The following is a 19,553-nucleotide window of genomic DNA, read 5'->3' on the forward strand; positions in this document are numbered from 1 at the left end:
CGAAAACAGGTTTACCAGACCTCGAGGTCATTTGATTCACAATATGTACTATGTAGATGTCATTTTTATTGTTCACAGATAAGATAAGTACAGCATACCGTCAGTATTGCACCACGTACAAAAAGTTTATCTTAAGGTCACCATTGATCAGTTAGTGGAAACTGATATTGTTTTAATAAAAAGTCGATTGATTTTAATTCATTGTTATCTGTTAATCATCAAAACTGCAATCCTATTCAATATTAAGGAATGAAATCAACATATGGCTAATGAGACAGCTATAATGCAATACAATGCAACTATATTCCGTAACTAAGGAACACGTTAGAGATCGAATGATGAAACTGACAAATAGGGAAACTTGTATATGATCTCTTTTGCATTACAGTCAGCAGAAGAACTGTATAACTGTTATGTGAAACTGTAACACTGATAAATCATACTTCAAATGAAACCTGTGAAACTGAAATCGTATATTAACATTGTCTTAGAGGGACTATGAAACTTACATGTCATTAATTTGTCTATTATGATCCATCTTTACAAATCGATGAAAAACTGACATCACAACTACATATAATACTGGTTGTACCCGTAAAAAGAATGCTTGCGGCTTGAACATGTAGACTGGCGGTATATAGTGGACATTTTAATATGTTTGGGTAGGCTGCTAATAACCTTTGTATGTTCTGGGTATCTCTTTTGTTCGTTTTCGTTCTGTTGGTAACGGTGGACGCAAGAAGTAGCACCCCGTGGCAGCCATTAAGCTCTCAGCAGGCATAGGCGTAGGAGCCTAATTTGATTTGGGGGTGGGCGCTGTAATGGCTTGCCCGAAAAATATAACCAAAATTATTCGCGCGCTCCACGCGCGTTCAACATCTTAATGTATATCACAGGCGATCATTAGTTATTACATCGCATGCCAATTACATACAATCATTTGCCGTGTTATTACCCTTCCATAGTGGTTATAATTTATGGGGAAGTCGTTTTACACTTAGTAATACACTTAGGCGATTTTTATTCAACTATTGATTTCCTTTAGCTACATCATTCCAATTGATTTTTCTTTCAGTAGGTGCCCGAAAAATTCTAAGCATATTCCCCGAATGTTCACACAATTATTTGGTTGGGGCTACAGCTACACCCCAGCTCCCCAAGCCCCCCCCCCCCCCACGCCTCCTACGCATATGTCAGCAGGTGCAATTCTTCATTCGGTCTTCCCGGAAGTACAACCGTTAATATATCAAAAACAATATTCTTCTCAGAGATACCTTTGTCTCACCTAACACCGTTATATTAGTAATTTATCAACGATCAATCTTAACGTGAAATCATAAGCTAACTTGAAAAGAGGAAAGAAACATTGGCAATAACGAGATTTAAACTATTCATCTACCTTGAGATTATACCATTCCTATGCTTCTTAGCATCTAGATCTTAATTTCTGTGATCTCTAAAATAGCTCTGCTTTCTTTTCTAGGGCATCCCTCGCCCCCTTACAATGTCCCATCTTAGACGCTTCAATTGATATCCTCTTATGGGTTTGTTATGGGTACTTACAAAGGGAGACCAACCGTTCAAAAACAGAGCAAGTATCACTAAAACAAAATGAATGAATGTTCAACCTTATAACTGCAAATAGTTTAGGTATGTATTAGTTTAGGCATTTAATTTCATTGTATACTCTTGTACATTATCCAAATGCCAAAAATCCTAGACAATCCTAAGCCACTATAAAACAACATGTGGATATAATCAATGTAAATTATATTCATGTTAGAACGTGGTTACTCATAATAGTCACTCCCTAATAAGCTCCAACAGTATTCTTTCGAAGTCTCCGCGCAAATCTCCACGGATTGCATCGGCCAAGGTTTCACCGTAAGTCTCCTCGTAACAGTCTTTTATATTGCCAAGATCAATCTGTAAGGCCCAAAAAAAAAATGTAATAGAAATATTTAAAAATGTAAAAAAATTAAAATTAAAAACGACAAAAATGTTATGAAATTGATATTATGTCTAGATTATCATTTTATTAGTCGTCAATGAAAAATGCAATGATGTTGAGGAAATGAAAATTAGTGCTATAACTAATTCCCATGCTGTTTAGCAACATGTCTTGTCCTTGAACTTTGTGACACGGAAGTACACAGAATATCTATTTTGTGGCAAAGTTCTGAGGTGACCTCGCGGAATGCTCCCTCAAATCAAAGTGAAAACATGACACACTTGCCCTCGAAGTTTGTGTCCCCAATCCCTCAGTCTCAATCATGTTCCGCGACCCATTAATTAAATTAAATTTACATAATGAAGCAACAAAATTATATTAGACGTTAAGTAACAAAACCGAATCTTTCTCAGTTTATATGACAGAAAGAAGAGTTCAGGCATTTTTGGATCTATTTTTTTCCAAATTTTAAGTTTTTTAAGTAGATCTGAGGTGTTAAAGACGATAAATTGAAATCTTTTACTACAACTTCATCAACATGTTCAGAACACATTAATATGTTAATAAAAGGGAATTTTCTTCATGACCTCCATTAAAAGGTTCATTTTGGGCTTCATGTACAGACAGAAACATTATACAACGTAAGAAGCCAATATAAATTGTCTTTCATACAGCTTAACATATCCCTGAAAACCAGCATTATAAAGTAAAATGAGCACTAATAAAAATAATAACATTCACATGGAAGCTTTAGCTGATGAATGTCACACTGTTCTAACCCATTATCATGTGTGGGTTTGTGCGTGTGTTCGTGTGTGCTTAACATAATCCATTAATATCATATTTACCTCACTTCTGGATATGAGAGTTCTGGTCAACCTTACTTCATTCGTTCCCGCTCCCTTTAACGCACTGTTAATAACATTTGCAAAATAAACCACTGGGTTCATGGCGTAGGACACTGGGAAAAGATAAAGCAACAAACACTTCCAAAACATGTTCAGGAAATAAACATATCGTTCTTGTTTTCACAGGCATTGACAGGAAGTGATATACATCATTTACAAAGAGAAATCTACTGTAATGTTAAACACAGACTGTTTAACTATAAATAGATAAGTGAACCCTTTCGTGCGTATATTTGCAACTGTTTTAATTTTTTGTTTTTACATAGAAGTAAATGATAAAAGGGTATTGTTTCTATTTCTATTCCCATATCAGTTTCAGTTTCAGTTATTCCTTAATGGCGGTTATGCAATATTGTATAAGTTAATTGCATGAATGGAAGCTCCTTGTAGGTCATATTCTGAACTATGACATTGCATTGACTTCTCGGTCTTTGATCATGAAAACGCTTCCAAATGATCTGTGTTTACTCACAGCAAATACAAATACCCAAGGATAAACGTAGACAACATTGGATATTTATATGCATTCAATTATGATATATATATCTCTCTCTCTCTATATATATATATATACATTATTTTCGTATTACTTACTAATATTGAGATAGGCTTCTTGGAGACTCCCAGACATTTCGCTACGAATAGAGTCTTCTAAACTTTTATCTGCAATCTAAAGAGTATGTTATGCATAAAATAACGAAATTATTTTATTATCGTGGGTTATTTTAAGCCAGTATGCTGTCATTTTCGTGAGTTCCTGCTTGCGGGAAGATCACATATACATACATAGCTACAATAAGTGTCCACCAATGGTCAATGAAAGATTATAAAATACTTTTTCGATAGCTTGTAGGTAAACTAATATTTGTATAAAAACACAAACTTTGAATCCTGCGGAGTACACGTGAGAGGTTTTTTTTTAGCTTGAGTCGTTGAACTCCATGCCAGAGGAAATGTTCTGAATATAAGCGTACCTCAACCTCCCCCCCCCATCACTACCCCAAAAAACAAAAACAATGAAAATAAATATAAAAAATATAATCAGGAAAGGATGACGAAATCTTTCATGCGGCAAATTTCTTTGGAATAACTAGCATATTCTTTCAGTTAGTGTATTAATAAAGAAATTGTTCGTAATGTCCTTAAACCTCATCAGTTTTGACCATCTCCCAACGCTAAATTTTGCTAGTTTTAAAATATCTTCCTGGAGGCTCTAATATTTCGTATTATTCGCAGCCACTAAAGATTATAAAACATAGAAAACTAACTATAGGCTATCGGTGTCAATAATTGCTTTTTGAAGGGAAACGAAAATGTTTAGTTGAAGTTTTAGCATGGGTTACCATTATCTGAAATCCTAACATATTTGGCGTTAATGCTGTTGTCCTTTAGTGAGGTTTAGAGATGCAATTTTTGGTTGACTAGACCAGTTTTCAATATGCAAATGCCTTTCATATTAAGCCTACATCTACAAAGTTAAAGCAGAAAGAATTGCAACGGTAGAGTCATTGCTTTATTCAATTCATGAGCGATCATACAGGTGTGTCACCTAAATTCGCGCCGAGTTCATTCGACAAATTCTAACCATTTCTTTCATTCGCAATTTTAATCTAGAAAACCTTAACTAAAACGCCCAAACTTGTCACAGTGTAACAAGTAAACATATATTTGGTATTTCAAACACATTTGTGTATTTACTTCACCCATCTGTACAGTAACATTATGGTAAATTTCAACGAATGCACGGAGTTCAGGTAATTTTCATTGCTTTAGCAGTTTGACTCCCGACCTTTACAATAATAATTAAATATATTTCTAGCGGAATCCAGCTCAAACTATCCATAAAATCATATAAAGATAGAGCTAAACCTCTAAACGAGAATCAGCGAGATCGCCATGTACGCTACCCCTACAAAGAACATTAATGTTGTTATGATGGCGAATTCATGGTATACTATCATACCTCCTGATATTTCTCAGACAGACATCTCAGTTGACTCCAACTGCGAGTTACCAGAATTCTTTGGAATTCTGACTCATCAGTACCAAAGGTTTGTTCACCTGCCTGTATAGAGAGAGAGAGAGAGAGAGGTGGAGAGAGAGGTGGAGAGAGAGAGAGGTGGAGAGAGGTGGAGGGAGAGAGAGGGGGAAGCTGGGTTGCTACATTATAAGAGAATTTTGACCATCAGTTAATCTTATGTATTGTTATGTAAAGCAAAATCAAATAAGCTTTGATTTGAAATTAACGTACAATACAATAAAGGACACATTGCGTTATATAGAGCCAATATCTGGACTGATGTCTGCGTGAGGGACTATCGAGTGTATTTCCAATGTACCGTGACCTAACCTTACATTCCTTACATCAATAGCAAACTTGTATCCAAAATATGTTTCGCTATTATATCATTTGATTCATATAACTGTTCACTTATTTTGAGATAACACAATCTAGAAAGTATGATCATGTTACCGAATTAGAAGAGCTGGTATACAGATCACTATTATACATAGAAACCATTATGAACATTGCACAGAAAGGACGTTCACCTCAAATAACGCAGTTGCATCGGTGACCGCCTTTTCTTCGTCAACTTCACCCTCTGCATCCCTACCTGCCTAATAGGAAAGATATAAAAGGACAATTTGCACTACATATGTGTCGTTGAAAGAAGGGTGTGTCCCAAACTGACAAATCAACTGACAACTACAATAAACTAGAAGTTGTACCAGTTTTCACTTAAAACATTTGATTTTAAATATGTACACACCTTCCTCTGTTGGTTAACGGTTACTTAGATTAATTCATTTCTCTTAGATGCACTGGAAGCAAGGGGTTAAAATCCTTTCACTTAGCGCATGAATTATATTTGTCGGTATCATGCCAGAATATGGGTTAAATTATATTCGTGCGCTGCATACATGATTTTCTCGGTTTCGTCAGCAACGTATTGATTAAAATTGTTTTTTTTAATACAATATTAGTTACAAAAACGGCAGCAACAGTGTATGTTAGTGCAGCTGCAGAATTGTGCATATATACTGCAGCACGCGAAGGTAGTGAACACGCGATGTTACAGTGTGCTTCTGTACCAGCATACCATATAGCTAACCAGAACCTGCAGTTTCACTGTATAATAATTAAGATTCCTCGAAATAACGCTCATTTATTTGATATTGTTAATTAAGCCATCATTCTCATATTATTAGCTTTTTTAAAGCTACATACTAGACTCGATTAACTCATTCTTGTTGATAACATTTCAATTCACGAAACCCTCCATAGCATAATGTACTTTTGAACATGCTGTAGTCGTTCCATCGGCAATAACACGAAATATGACGCATGGAAATATCGAAATTAAACATAAAACGTAATTTTCGGTGAACTAAACATTACGAAGCCTTTTAGTCTGTAACTGATCTTGACATAATGTCACAGGTGGTGCAGCATTATATAGGCCTACTACAGGCCTGCAGCCAGTGTTCCGTTATTATTAACTTTCTGTTCTTGTTGCCCGAATGGGAAAACTATGGCGTCACTCTTACCAACTTTGCAAAATTGTGAGGGGAACCGCCTATTGCAAAGTCGGCAGTGACTACAACGAGAATCGCAAAGTCGGTAATTACTATCACGGTTAGAATCGTCCAACTCGGCAGCACACTAAACGTTGCGCTCAAAGCCGAAGCCACAGTGAAGTACTCAGGTCACACATCCGGAGTCTATGCTAGGTTCTTCAGAACTGCCCTTATTACCTTTTGGGAACTGTTTCATACTACAAGTTTGATTTTATGATTGGGTCGCCAATAATTTTCGTCCCGTATAGGTTGCTATATGGAGGGGTGTCCCAACCCATATGATGGGGCTTAACGATGCAAAATGGTAATATCATTTCCATGGCTTTTAACTACAATTTGAGTTGATTGCACTGTTATACATCAGTAAGACTTTATACAGTTGTATGGGAGGTCATGAAAAGTACAGACAGTATGAGTAATGCACGTACCTGCACAAGCCCGGTCAAGAGACACTTCGTGGCTCCACTTGCCTCATTCTGAAGATCTTCTTCAAGATCTCCCAGACCAGCTGTTCTCGGATTATATTAAATTATGTACAATGTCAAGAGGATTTTTGAGGACCCTTCTTTTTGAGATTTGATACTTGTGTTTTGTACGATGTTCTATATTGTCTATAAGCATAGTACAGATTATTCTTACATTGGTATGATATTGTTCTTAAAATTGGGTCAGTTCAGACTGGATTATACGCCATACCGTACTTACTAGAAACATGCAAATAATTTTATGCATTACATTATTTGAATATTATATTGAATAAAGTAAGTTTATATCCAGGACAAAATGCAACATTACAGATAATTTTGGATACTGTGGGAAATTGAGACATGGTTTAAGATTTGTTCAATTCATTGTCAGTTTTAAATCGATAAATTCATGACATAACGATTCATGTACAATAGTTAGTTAATAGAACATGAAATACTTGCCAATTGACTAAACGCAACAATAAAAACGCCATTTAAAGGTTCTACAAATATCTTGTTTTTAGGCGTTAAACATGGTACATATGGAGGCTGAATGGCCTATCGGACTTCCATCATAATAATAGTAATTAATAGCGAACAATTATTTGTAGAATAAAATGTAATAATACATACCGGCCTTATATGCCATCTTGATAGCTTTTATTTGCTAGAGGAAAAGAAATAAATAAAAACAACTTTATGTAAACCGGTTGCATTTTTCTTCCTTTTGTCATTTATTTACTTCCCTCTATTCGACAAATCTATCTTCGACATTTTTCTCCTTATTAATTAACTATATTTATACCAATTGTTTTAGACGGAGCCTACTATGGAAGTATATATAAACTGTGAGTACATATATAGAGCGGGAAGTTTCACACTCTATATAATGAGAACTTGTATACTAAACAATAGATATCACTGTTTTGCATCAACCCTCCCTTACCCTCCTTTACCCTCTCCAGTAAACCCTCCCTAGGAAAGACATCAGTCAACGACCCCACCCCACGCCCTTAAACTAATCTAGCTACCAGCCTATATACGCTGATGTATACATAAATCAACCCTGGTATTCCTTTAACAAGAAAACACAACCACTAAACAGAATTGATTTGCAACAATATAGAACTTAGTAAAGCCGCCATGTAAACAAAATAATAATAATGATAAAAGACACATTTACAGTACCATGAAAAATGCCGGTTGACAAACTTGCAGGAGAATATATGAAACACATGACAATGTGGAATTCGTGATTTTTTTTGTCGTTACAAAAAGTTTTTTTTCGGTATGAATTAATGCAGAACTTGAGTCTTTGTAGTCTAAGAGAATGTTAATGAGTGCTGATTATGTTTCTACGGGTTATTTTGGTTTACCAACCGATTCTCTTAGCTTTATCAGACAGTGGATGACAATTTACTGCAAAATGCTTAAAATCTGCAATTTGAACCATCTTTACAAGGTATACTTACTAGTCAAACATAGGGACAGTTGTTTAGACTCCTAACCAGTCATTAGTTGAAACAGCCTTTGAGCAATGTATTCATATGTTAGTAAGTTATGCACAGTAGTATCTGCTGACAGGTCTAACATGTGTTACGGTGTTATAAGACAATACAGCTTATACTGATTTATACTGATATGTTTGTACTGATTCACAGTATAAACTGATCAAACCATGTACATTGGGGGCACATTAGCATCTGCTGGCAGGGCTAACATATCTTACGGTGTTATAACACAGTTCAGCTTATACTGATTTATACTGATATGTTTGTACTGATTCACAGTATAAACTGATCAAACCATGTACATTGGGGGCACATTAGCATCTGCTGACAGGTGTAACATGTGTTACGGTGTTATAACACAGTTCAGCTTATACTGATTTATACTGATATGTTTGTACTGATTCACAGTATAAACTGATCAAACCATGTACATTGGGGGCACAGTAGTATCTGCTGACAGGTCTAACATGTGTTAAGGTGTTATAAGACACTACAGCTTATACTGATTTATACTGATATGTTTGTACTGATTCACAGTATAAACTGATCAAACCATGTACATTGGGGGCACAGTAGTATCTGCTGACAGGTCTAACATGTGTTAAGGTGTTATAAGACACTACAGCTTATACTGATTTATACTGATATGTTTGTACTGATTCACAGTATAAACTGATCAAACCATGTACATTGGGTGCACATTAGCATCTGCTGACAGGTGTAACATGTGTTACGGTGTTATAAGACAATACAGCTTATACTGATTTATACTGATATGTTTGTACTGTTTCACAGTATACACTGATAAATCCATGTACATTGGGTGCACATTAGCATCTGCTGACAGGTGTAACATGTGTTAGGGTGTTATAACACACTTCACCTTATACTGATTTATACTGATATGTTTGTACTGATTCACAGTATAAACTGATCAAGCCATGTACATTGGGTGCACAGAAGTATCTGCTGACAGGTCTAACATGTGTTAAGGTGTTATATCACACTTCAGCCATTACTGATTTATACTGATATGTTTGTACTGATTCACAGTATAAACTGATCAAGCCATGTACATTGGGTCCACAGTAGTATCTGCTGACAGGTCTAACATGTGTTAAGGTGTTATATCACAATTCAGCTTATACTGATTTATACTGATATGTTTGTACTGATTCACAGTATAAACTGATCAAACCATGTACATTGGGGGCACATTAGCATCTGCTGGCAGGTCTAACATATCTTACGGTGTTATAACACAGTTCAGCTTATACTGATTTATACTGATATGTTTGTACTGATTTACAGTACAAACTGATCAAGCAACGTACATTGGGTGGGTTTGCAGGATATTCGCCTTTAAAAATTATGCTAAATCTCTGAAAACTCATTTAAGGCTAAATTGATGATAACGTCAGCTCCCCAGTGTGGACTTAAATGTTCATCCAATCTTTTATACATGATAATAGCTCAACAAAACAAAGTTCGTAAAACTTAAATAAAACAACATGAAATCACGACTGGATAACATTCAAAACAATTTTCTTGAAAAGGTTGACACCAAAACAATCTAATGTTTTTTTTTACTGAGTTTTGTTTTGCATCTGAGGAACATTCCCAATTTTCCGTGGATTATAATATTTAGTGCAGTGGTACTTTAATTTACGAACCACGGCTGATTAATGAGGAAAGTTGATAAAATGCTAAACGCGTTAAAGAGGTATACAACCTCGACAGATAGAATTTGGTTTGTGTGTATAAAGTGCACCTTGGAAGACATAAATCTCTTGCTGTTTGGTTAATAATTGTTGGCATTCTGCTGGCATTACTAATTTTAGTTTATACAGTACATAGCGATGAAAAGACAAGTTGCCGGTACATATTAATCAACATCGATTTGTTTATTCAGTCGAAGACGGTGTTTGCTCAAGCCTTTATAATTATGTTATGTTTGTTATGTAAAATATATACATCGTATTACACAATTGCAGGGCTATTATGGTTATTAATATACTATTTGTTTACAGCCTGTATATTGTACTGTATAAACACATTGTATACTACCATATGCAGCAGCCTATCGTACACCCGCTACACACAGAGAACACAGTTACTAGTCTATATATTAAAGTGTTGTACCAGAGTAAAACTGGATCATGCTATATTCCAAAAAATCCAGCAATTGGGATTACACATATACTCAGTTCTTACTGTAATCTTTATAGCCTATGCTACCGATGTATCATATTGATCAGCACAATCCAGTTTGTTCTGTGGTACATAGTTTTAAGATTGATAGTAGTCACTGTAATCTCTGCAGTGTGAATCGGCTGGATCGAGGAGGTACGGTAATAAAGATAAAGTGTCACCTCAATTAACATATCATGAAACTTTGATGAATCATTCACGAATCAGACCTGTTAAAAAAAGGTACCCGATGCCGAAGAGAGTGCGTTACAGTCATTACTTATTACATGTTACATTTAAAATGTTAACAACAAATTGAATAAGCCGAATTATTACCAAAACGGTGTTTTTTTATGATATTAATACTAAAGAGAATTATCAATTTACGAATGTGTTCCACCATTCCATTGTCAAGATCCTGTCAAAGTGAGATAACATCAACTATCTGGAATATGAATAGGAATATGAATCCAGTGTCTTTTATAAAGTCAACAATACAATAATTTATGTAATCCATCAATGTCAAGAGCAAAGACAGGCTATAATAAAAAATATTAAAAAACGTGACAATGTGCTAAAAGCGAGCACAATGTCATGATTTAAACCAGTCAGTTGACATATAAGGATTTCCAGATGCAACATTTCATCTCTCCATGTATTTATATATATATTTATATATATATATATATATATATATATATATATATATACATATATATATATTTATATAATTTTTGGGGCGGGGCGGGGGTGTTTTTTTCTCTAAATAGGACCATTGATAGTTTCAATAACAAAATACTGTTATGTCTGACTTGTCTTATTTATCAACAGTAATAACATGGTATAAATTTGAAACAATATTTTACCATGAACATCAATTGAGTCCACAGTCCTCTTCCATCCAACTTATCAGCTAGAACGTCATGCGATTTTAAAGATACTTTTAGCTGGGAATTATAATACTTACTGCGTTATTTCTAGCGCAAAGGATTTCCAGGAGGGTTGATTCGTCGGTACCGACACCCTAAGGAAGTAAGAATTGTAGAGATTATTTTGAAGTAAGGCGGAATAGCTAGATTTTCTAAGTTTGGTTGAAGAGAAAAGCTAACATTGTTCATTTTCCTGTCATGCGGTTTCTTTGAATGATTTTAAACGCCGTTATAGAACAGTTTACTATTTGTAGTCGCTTCACGATTGCTCCTAAAAAGGGATAGTCCATATAAAAATTCTTTTGATTCTAGTGAAAGAAGAACATATTTTAAGCATCCTTGTGATATTTTTGTCTCACCTAAAGTTAAATCGATGCAAACAGGGGTGTGATGTCATAACTGCACACTGACAAAGTTTGGTGTTTTTCTCCCAAATCTTCTTTCAAATCCTTTAAAGGATTGGTTCAGGTGTATGACATGTGACACATGTCTAATTTGTATGAAAGAGCACAAAAAGACAAAAAGGACAGTGAAGAAACTACCATGATAGCATGCTCTGTTAAGGAGATATGATACTTTGAAGATATCAACATTTCTTTGAAAAAGACTGGTGCAGAAAGACTAACTGTGAGGGTGGGATGTCACATCCTCACATGATGTAACGTGATGTCACATTTTTAACACATTTGAAAATAATACAATCAAAAATTCTTCAGATGTTTAATCTCAAATACTTCCTTTGACAAATATGAGATCTTCTGACATATCTTTTGGTTGAAAGTCATGAAATCTTACAATAAATTTAGGAAACAAAAACAAAGACTTTTCAGCAATGTGAGGATGTGACATCACAGCTAGTCAGATTTCAGTAGTTGCTACATAATCTGATAAAATTTACACTTGAATATCTCTTTAACCGAAAGAGATATTTGAACAGTGTTTTTTCACCATTTTGTTTCTTTTCTTGTCCTCTTTCATATAACATAAACATGTATGACAACTGAACCAATCCTTTAAAACTGGGATGCATTTGCAGCACTAATTTCATTGGACAAATTGTTATCGGCACATTCCCTAAAGCCGAGTTTGAGGTTCAAAGCAGTTAAGTGTAAACATACAGTCGCGCAGCGTGCAACTATGACATCACACCTGTTTGCGTCAAGTTCACTTATGTTACTAATTGTGACAATTTCATCTAACGATTATATCACAAAACAGCAATGTACGAATTTGATGCAAATTTCTCCAAGCTGCTTAACATAAGTTGCTCTTTCATCAGTCAATGATTAACTTTGCTCTGGACTATTATCTTCCCTAGTGTTTAACTCTTGTTTGTAAACAAATACACTAGATCTATTCATCTGACATATTGTAACAGTTAATTAGTTTGTTTATAGTAAGGCTCTCCAATTCACTCAGAACTAGCGCTAACACGACACGCTCCTCCACAATATGTAAATAACAAAACTACTTATCATTACCATCTTTAAACAAACTAATCTTAACATATTACGTAATCGATATTTTAAGTAACAAATCAATTAGTAACGTAAAACATTTCCAACAAGTCAAATTGGCAAAATATGTTCTCTTTAGTCATCACAGATTGAGCCTGCTTCACAGAATTGCCATTTGATATCGTTTCAGTTAAAGTTTTCATAGGAAGAAATTCTGTGATATTGTTGTAGACCGTTACCGAAGGAAATGTATAGGTGCTTAGCATAATCCATACTTAAGTCAATCCAAAGCGTACGCGGCATGATGGAGTAAGATTAAACGTCAATAGGTTTCAATTAAAAACAAACATGAAATTCATTTTGAGGAAAACAAAGTTTGTAACCGGTGTTGTAAGAAGGGTAACCGGGTAATCGCGTTGTAGACGGTGGTAACGTTGGATTGAGTTATTGCTATTGCTGTAATACCACATTATTCAACGGACATGGAGGCACCCAAGGTCAAAGGGCATATGCAAGCACTTCCGCGTTTATTTCATTTACGAGATAAATTTACGTAAAAACAAACTCCAAACACCAAATCTCAATTACTACGGAGCAATGCAACAGTGTAATGGTGTGTGTTCTCAGACGTTTAAGAATGTAAACATAGCGTCTCGGAAGTGAGCTGAGTTCCGCGACTGACGTCACGCCGCGTTACCGTAAATACAACAATTTTTAGAAAGTTTTTATTACCCTCGAATTTTTGATCGTTTATTCCTCGAGAATGCAAGCTTCGTTTGACACAAATTGGGTATCATTGGAAAGCTACGAGTGTACAGAATACGATGATAAAGAATTTTTTTTCATTTCATAACCTCTTTAAAGTGCATGAACTATGTGATAGTGGTTTCAACTTACTTTCATTGCTTTCTTTAGACACTGTGCATCATAAACAGGAAAAGGTTCCATTATACCGAGGACTGCCATTTCTAGTTTACCTCCTAGTTCTTTCTTCAAGTCAGCGATCAAATCCTATAATAAGCAACAACAAAAAAAAATATTTCAGATCATTTTCTTGTTCTCATTAATAATAATAAATAATAATAACTAAGATTTATGATGCGCTAATTATAATCAAAATAGTTGTCAAAAGCGCCATACAGTTTCATTGTATAAATGATTTGTGGAAGAAACGTTGAAAATGTTGCTCATGCTACGACATCTATGGGAAACGTTTTTTTTTTTTTTTACATTTCACGAAACAATTTAGACTCTCATATGAATACCTTTCAATCCATTTGACCATAAAAACATTAAATGTTAATGATTTTCACTTTCGGACGATATTAGTACTATTAATTCATTCCATAAACTCATAACTTCTTTCGTTAGTCATATTAACACAAATTTGGGGAACTTTTGAAGGAATTCGAGTCACACTGTGCTCACATAGCACATATAAAACACTACCTTCACAGACACGTCATGCATTTCGTCCATATTGGTGTGGTTACCAATAATTTCACTGGAGATGTAACAATCAGTTGGTATCGCTATGGGGAGTTGATTAAAATAACATATATTAATAGAAAAATTCGTAGGGTTACACAATGTAGGCTAGAACTGAAGACATTCTTGTAGAAATAACGGTATGCTGTATAAAGTTAACATATGATTCCACATGAAAAGGATATCATGTCTTTGTGTTTTGTATCCAATTGCTTAGGGGACTGTATGACTGGTACAAACATGACTTTTAGCTTAACGTTTAGAAATTTGGCACACATTATTGGGCAGTTTGAGATTATAGTTCAAAACACAGGTACGATCACAATCCGTACAAAAAAAATATATATATATTTATAGTACAAAATACCACAGTATTACAAGTGTCAATCTTCTAAAACAAAGATGTCCTCTCATACACCCTGTGTTCCCCACTATAGGTAAATAACACGAATTGGCTGAATCATTAGTTACAGTGTGCCTATTATAACGCTAGTCCTAACATCTACATTCTCAGCCGATACTCATAGCTGGTACAGCAACTACTGCTCGCGTCTCACAACCGTGCGAGAGTAATTACTATTTTGTGTTCGTAACATGTTTAACATATGTTACAGGACATGAACAGTACTTACTGTACGCTATGGGTATCGGGTCGTATGATATTCTGCGTTACATATGAAGTAGATATTTGCACGAGTAACAAACGTGTTTATTTCTACCTGAAAAAAAAAACAACACAATGCAATCCATCACATGCTATAGAATAATTGTTAGTTGCTCATTTTAGCACATGTTAAGTGAATGAGTATGTACTAGGCCTATACACCCAAAATCGTTAAGAATACAATCAACTAAAAAGTATATAATGATAACAAAATCGTACCCTGCCGTATGCTGTTTCCTTATCTCTTGCCTTTGGTTGTTGGATCGATGAGTTAGAATATCGATAATGGCCGTTTCGTCAGTTCCTTGTATTTTAATGAAAGAAATTAATTTAAAATGTGATAACAGGAATCAGATTTACCATACCACTTAAATTTAGTCGGACATATTTGGTTAACGGGCATTAGGTTTTATGCGTATGACTGCCATACTTGTATAAACTTACCCTCTCCTCCCCTACCCCCTACTTATCCCTTTCCTTCTCCCCTATAAAGATGGTTTACCTAAAAAAAAATTTTTGACCAGCCGCTTTTTTTTTTACGAAATATCATTTTGATTACTCGTATTCAATTATATGGCTTTGCTCATGTCAAAACCAATTCAGTAACGTTTAATAATTTAACTACGTGCTATTGAATGCAATGAGCCATTTCTTGAAGTAGGTGAAATTTGAACTGCTATAAATACAGTGATTTCAAAGTTCAGAAAAGTAAATATCCAATTAGTCACCCATTCCTTTCATAGCTTTCCTGAGGATTACAACGTCGGCATCTTTATCAAAGTTCGGTTCTTCTCCAACACAGGGCTGCATGGAATTGATAAATAATGCAAGAAATGATTGGATATATCATGTTTTGGTTTGTTATTGGAAACTTTATCAAATTGAAATCACGGTGGCTGAAAATTCATTGCTTAACAAAATTGCTTGAAGCTGGCATTTCCAACAGACTTTAGTGCAAATTCATACTATCATAGTATTTTATATTGAAAACACTTCAGAGGATTGTTTAGTGCATCTGGGAAGACAGAGATAAAGGTTAGGTTATAAAGCTTTTAAACTTGTAAACATATTTTGTTTTCCTCTTCTTGTCATACTTGGATCATGCATCCACATGTGAAAAGCAATGTATCTACCAAAAATTGCATTTTAATGAAACACAGAGAAAAATAGCCAATCATGCAAAGAAAATGAAAATATGTTAATAAATCATTCAGAACATTATAATTGAAAAAATGCTTGCCAAGAACATCTAACATGATAACATCGCTGAAATACTAGACCTACTTCTGCTATACTTTATCCTCTTCTTGGAGTGAGGAATGATTTAGCCAAAAAAATATGGAGAATTCGATGGTAATAAAATTTAATGATCAAAGTGAATCCCCGTTAGAACCATATACTTATTAATTATATACTTTAGTATTATAGCACTTAAGGTTACTAAAAAAAACAAAAATCTATAGAATCGAGGTTCATATTGGCTCTGAAGGAAATTTAAAAAAAAAATAGTCGAATGTGTCAAATCCGCGGGTCTAGTTTTGATGTAAAAATTCTTACGAATCCATACAGCAATCGCAACAGTACAGTAGGAAATGTGTATGATTATGAGCAACTAAGTCATTGTTTCACCGGAAACAAATGTGGTGCAACGCAAGAATCAGATTCAAACGTGACCATGTCGTTTAACATATCGGCAGCAACTAATATTTATAAACTATAAAGGAATTCAGTCAATGGCATTGTATTGTACATGGGTTTGACTGCCTTTACGCCTTGTCCATAGTTTCTACTATTCGTATCAAAGCTATTCAACAAAGGCTTATTACAGCCTAGAAATATTATTCATACCAACTGTTTTATTATTCATTCATTTGCTTACGTCACCCCTCTGCAAATATATTGAATGACTTTCAAACAGTTGAACTTTTCTACTGGTACTTTTTGCCTGAACTTATACAACTTACCTTTAATGCAGCCATAGTTTTCTTGATATTGATGGAGTTCAAAAAATAACTTGTTCGTGGACCTGTTGATTATGGGGATAGTCAAAGCAGACCACTCAACACATACTAACGTTGATCTTCTAAACAGGTTAATTCTGGCCCTTTGGACTCTAAATCCCCTTCGCAAATTACGAACGGTGTTTGGGGTTTTACTATTAATTATCTGTTACAGCTTATTTTAGCTATTTGTTTGCATGAAGCTAAGTCGTACACGGCTAAGTAAATATTGACGTAACTTGAGATTCAAATCAGATTCTGTTTAAACTAGTTTATTCATTCAATTATATTGGTAATCTTGTTAGAGATGTAACCAGTGTTAGTATAACGCAGAATGCACCCCTGATGGTCAACTTTGAGAAAATAATATATTGTGAATATCGCTTTCCTTTGTCATTGTTTACTTTTATCATAACAACAGTTTATATCAAGCTCCATGTTATGATAGGTTATTTATTCATATATTTTTCAGTACTGTATTAGCATAGTACCGACGAATTGTGACACGAGATTTTCAACGATGGCCAGTCCCAGTTACAAATTTCCATAATTGATAAATTCCAGGTTTTCTGGGACAAATGCCTTGTCTATCAGAAAAAAAATCTAAGAAACAATAACTGGACCAGCTTTTTAACCCCCATCTAGGATATAGACTCGCCGGATGTTCTAGGTGTAAACCAAGTTTCACTATACGATCTAGCTAGACACTGTGTATTTCTCTTTGACTCTATACACACGGTAAACAATGTTACAAAGTGTCACAATTTAAGACTTCAGCAAATATTACAACATCAATCCAACAGTTTTGTTATATTTGAGTTGATTAAATCACTATGTATGTGCGTATGACAACAAGTATATCCGTACATATAATATTTTAATTATTGCCAAAACTTATTATATTTTTAGGCCTGGCACATACTCATTCATAGCATGCGCTAACAAGTTTAAGTAACATTTATTCTTTAGCACGTGAGGATTGCATGGTGTTGTTGACATACCCAGTTTAGCACGTGAAGGATTGAATGGTGCTGTTGACATACCCAGTTTAGCACGTAATGGATTGCATTGTGTTGTTGACATACCCAGTTTAGCACGTGAAGGATTGAATGGTTTTGTTGACATACCCAGTTTAGCACGTAATGGATTGTATGGTGTTGTTGACGTACCCAGTTTAGCACGTGAAGGATTGAATGGTGTTGTTGACGTACCCAGTTTAGCACGTGAAGGATTGAATGGTTTTGTTGACGTACCCAGTTTAGCACGTAATGGATTGCATTGTGTTGTTGACATACCCAGTTTAGCACGTGAAGGATTGAATGGTGTTGTTGACATACCCAGTTTAGCACGTGAAGGATTGAATGGTTTTGTTGACGTACCCAGTTTAGCACGTTAATGTTTGAATGATGTTGTTGACATACTCAGTTTAGCACGTGATGGATTGAATGGTTTTGTTGACGTACCCAGTTTAGCACGTTAATGATTGAATGATGTTGTTGACATACCCAGTTTAGCACGTGATGGATTGAATGGTGTTGTTGACATACCCAGTTTAGCACGTGAAGGATTGAATGGTTTTGTTGACATACCCAGTTTAGCACGTGAAGGATTGAATGGTGTTGTTGACATACCCAGTTTAGCACGTGAAGGATTGAATGGTGTTGTTGACATACCCAGTTTAGCACGTGAAGGATTGAATGGTGTTGTTGACATACCCAGTTTAGCACGTGAAGGATTGAATGGTGTTGTTGACGTACCCAGTTTAGCACGTGAAGGATTGAATGGTGTTGTTGACGTACCCAGTTTAGCACGTGAAGGATTGAATGGTGTTGTTGACATACCCAGTTTAGCACGTAATGGATTGCATTGTGTTGTTGACATACCCATTTGCAGGCTATTCAAGGGGACCATGTATGCTCGGGAAAGCTAAATATTGATAGGCTAGGCTTCACTGCCAACAACGTATGGAGGCTATTATTAGTATATTTCTTATGTCCCAGCAAGGGGACCTCTAGAGGTATCGAATCAAGCAAGTAGGATTCGAGAGATACAATTAGTTTTTGATCACTTTCAAATACTATTTCGCAACAACCGGTTCTAAGAAGTGGCTGCATTGATTCTTCGTACGTATCCAACTACTTTAAATTCAACTTCGTAACGGTGTTAACAGTGTTAACAATGTAACCCTTCAAAAGCATGACTCATTTGACCTTGCTTGAACTATTATAAAAAGCAAGCTGCCTTCTTCCTGCAGTAAGAAACACAGGAAAAGTTCAGTGTTTCAAAGACAACTTCCACTCCATGTCAAGGACGACTCGAAATAGATTACATTGTTAATGTTATAAATACAACAGCCGTCGATTTGATGATCAATGTGAAATATTGGTTGCTTTGTGTCCAATTGTATTA

General features: G+C 35.1%; 1 protein-coding gene across 2 annotated transcripts; it reads right to left on the reverse strand.

Moving 5' to 3' along the window:
• Window positions 1–1,180: 1,180 nt before the first annotated feature.
• Window positions 1,181–17,830, reverse strand: LOC139972997 (annexin A13-like). 2 transcript variants are annotated; one of them, XM_071979342.1, is made up of 12 exons: window positions 17,109–17,830; window positions 15,873–15,948; window positions 15,364–15,448; window positions 13,890–14,003; window positions 11,574–11,630; window positions 7,539–7,572; window positions 6,867–6,946; window positions 5,410–5,478; window positions 4,823–4,924; window positions 3,454–3,529; window positions 2,800–2,912; window positions 1,181–1,926 (listed from the first exon to the last, which is right to left on the reverse strand). In XM_071979342.1, exons 4-12 carry the CDS (start codon window positions 13,956–13,958, stop codon window positions 1,804–1,806), a joined length of 723 nt encoding a protein of 240 aa, XP_071835443.1. In that variant the 5' UTR covers window positions 13,959–14,003; window positions 15,364–15,448; window positions 15,873–15,948; window positions 17,109–17,830; the 3' UTR covers window positions 1,181–1,803. The 2 variants fall into 2 exon arrangements, with proteins under 2 accessions (XP_071835443.1, XP_071835442.1); XM_071979341.1 differs by lacking the exons at window positions 15,364–15,448; window positions 15,873–15,948; window positions 17,109–17,830 and adding an exon at window positions 14,442–15,049.
• Between the last annotated feature and the right edge of the window lie 1,723 nt (window positions 17,831–19,553).

Source organism: Apostichopus japonicus, chromosome 9 (assembly GCF_037975245.1).
Source record: "Apostichopus japonicus isolate 1M-3 chromosome 9, ASM3797524v1, whole genome shotgun sequence".
Taxonomy (NCBI): Eukaryota; Metazoa; Echinodermata; class Holothuroidea; order Aspidochirotida; family Stichopodidae; genus Apostichopus; species Apostichopus japonicus.

Bases quoted from the DNA above. Each gene is read 5' to 3' on its own strand.
- LOC139972997 (XM_071979341.1), bottom strand. From the start codon at position 14,471: ATGGACGAAATGCATGACGTGTCTGTGAAG. The intron at 14,004-14,441 runs GTAGTGTTTTAT...TGCTTATTATAG, and splicing joins TGCATGACGTGTCTGTGAAG to GATTTGATCGCTGACTTGAA. The intron at 4,925-5,409 runs GTGAACGTCCTT...CTCTCTATACAG, and splicing joins ATGCAACTGCGTTATTTGAG to GCAGGTGAACAAACCTTTGG.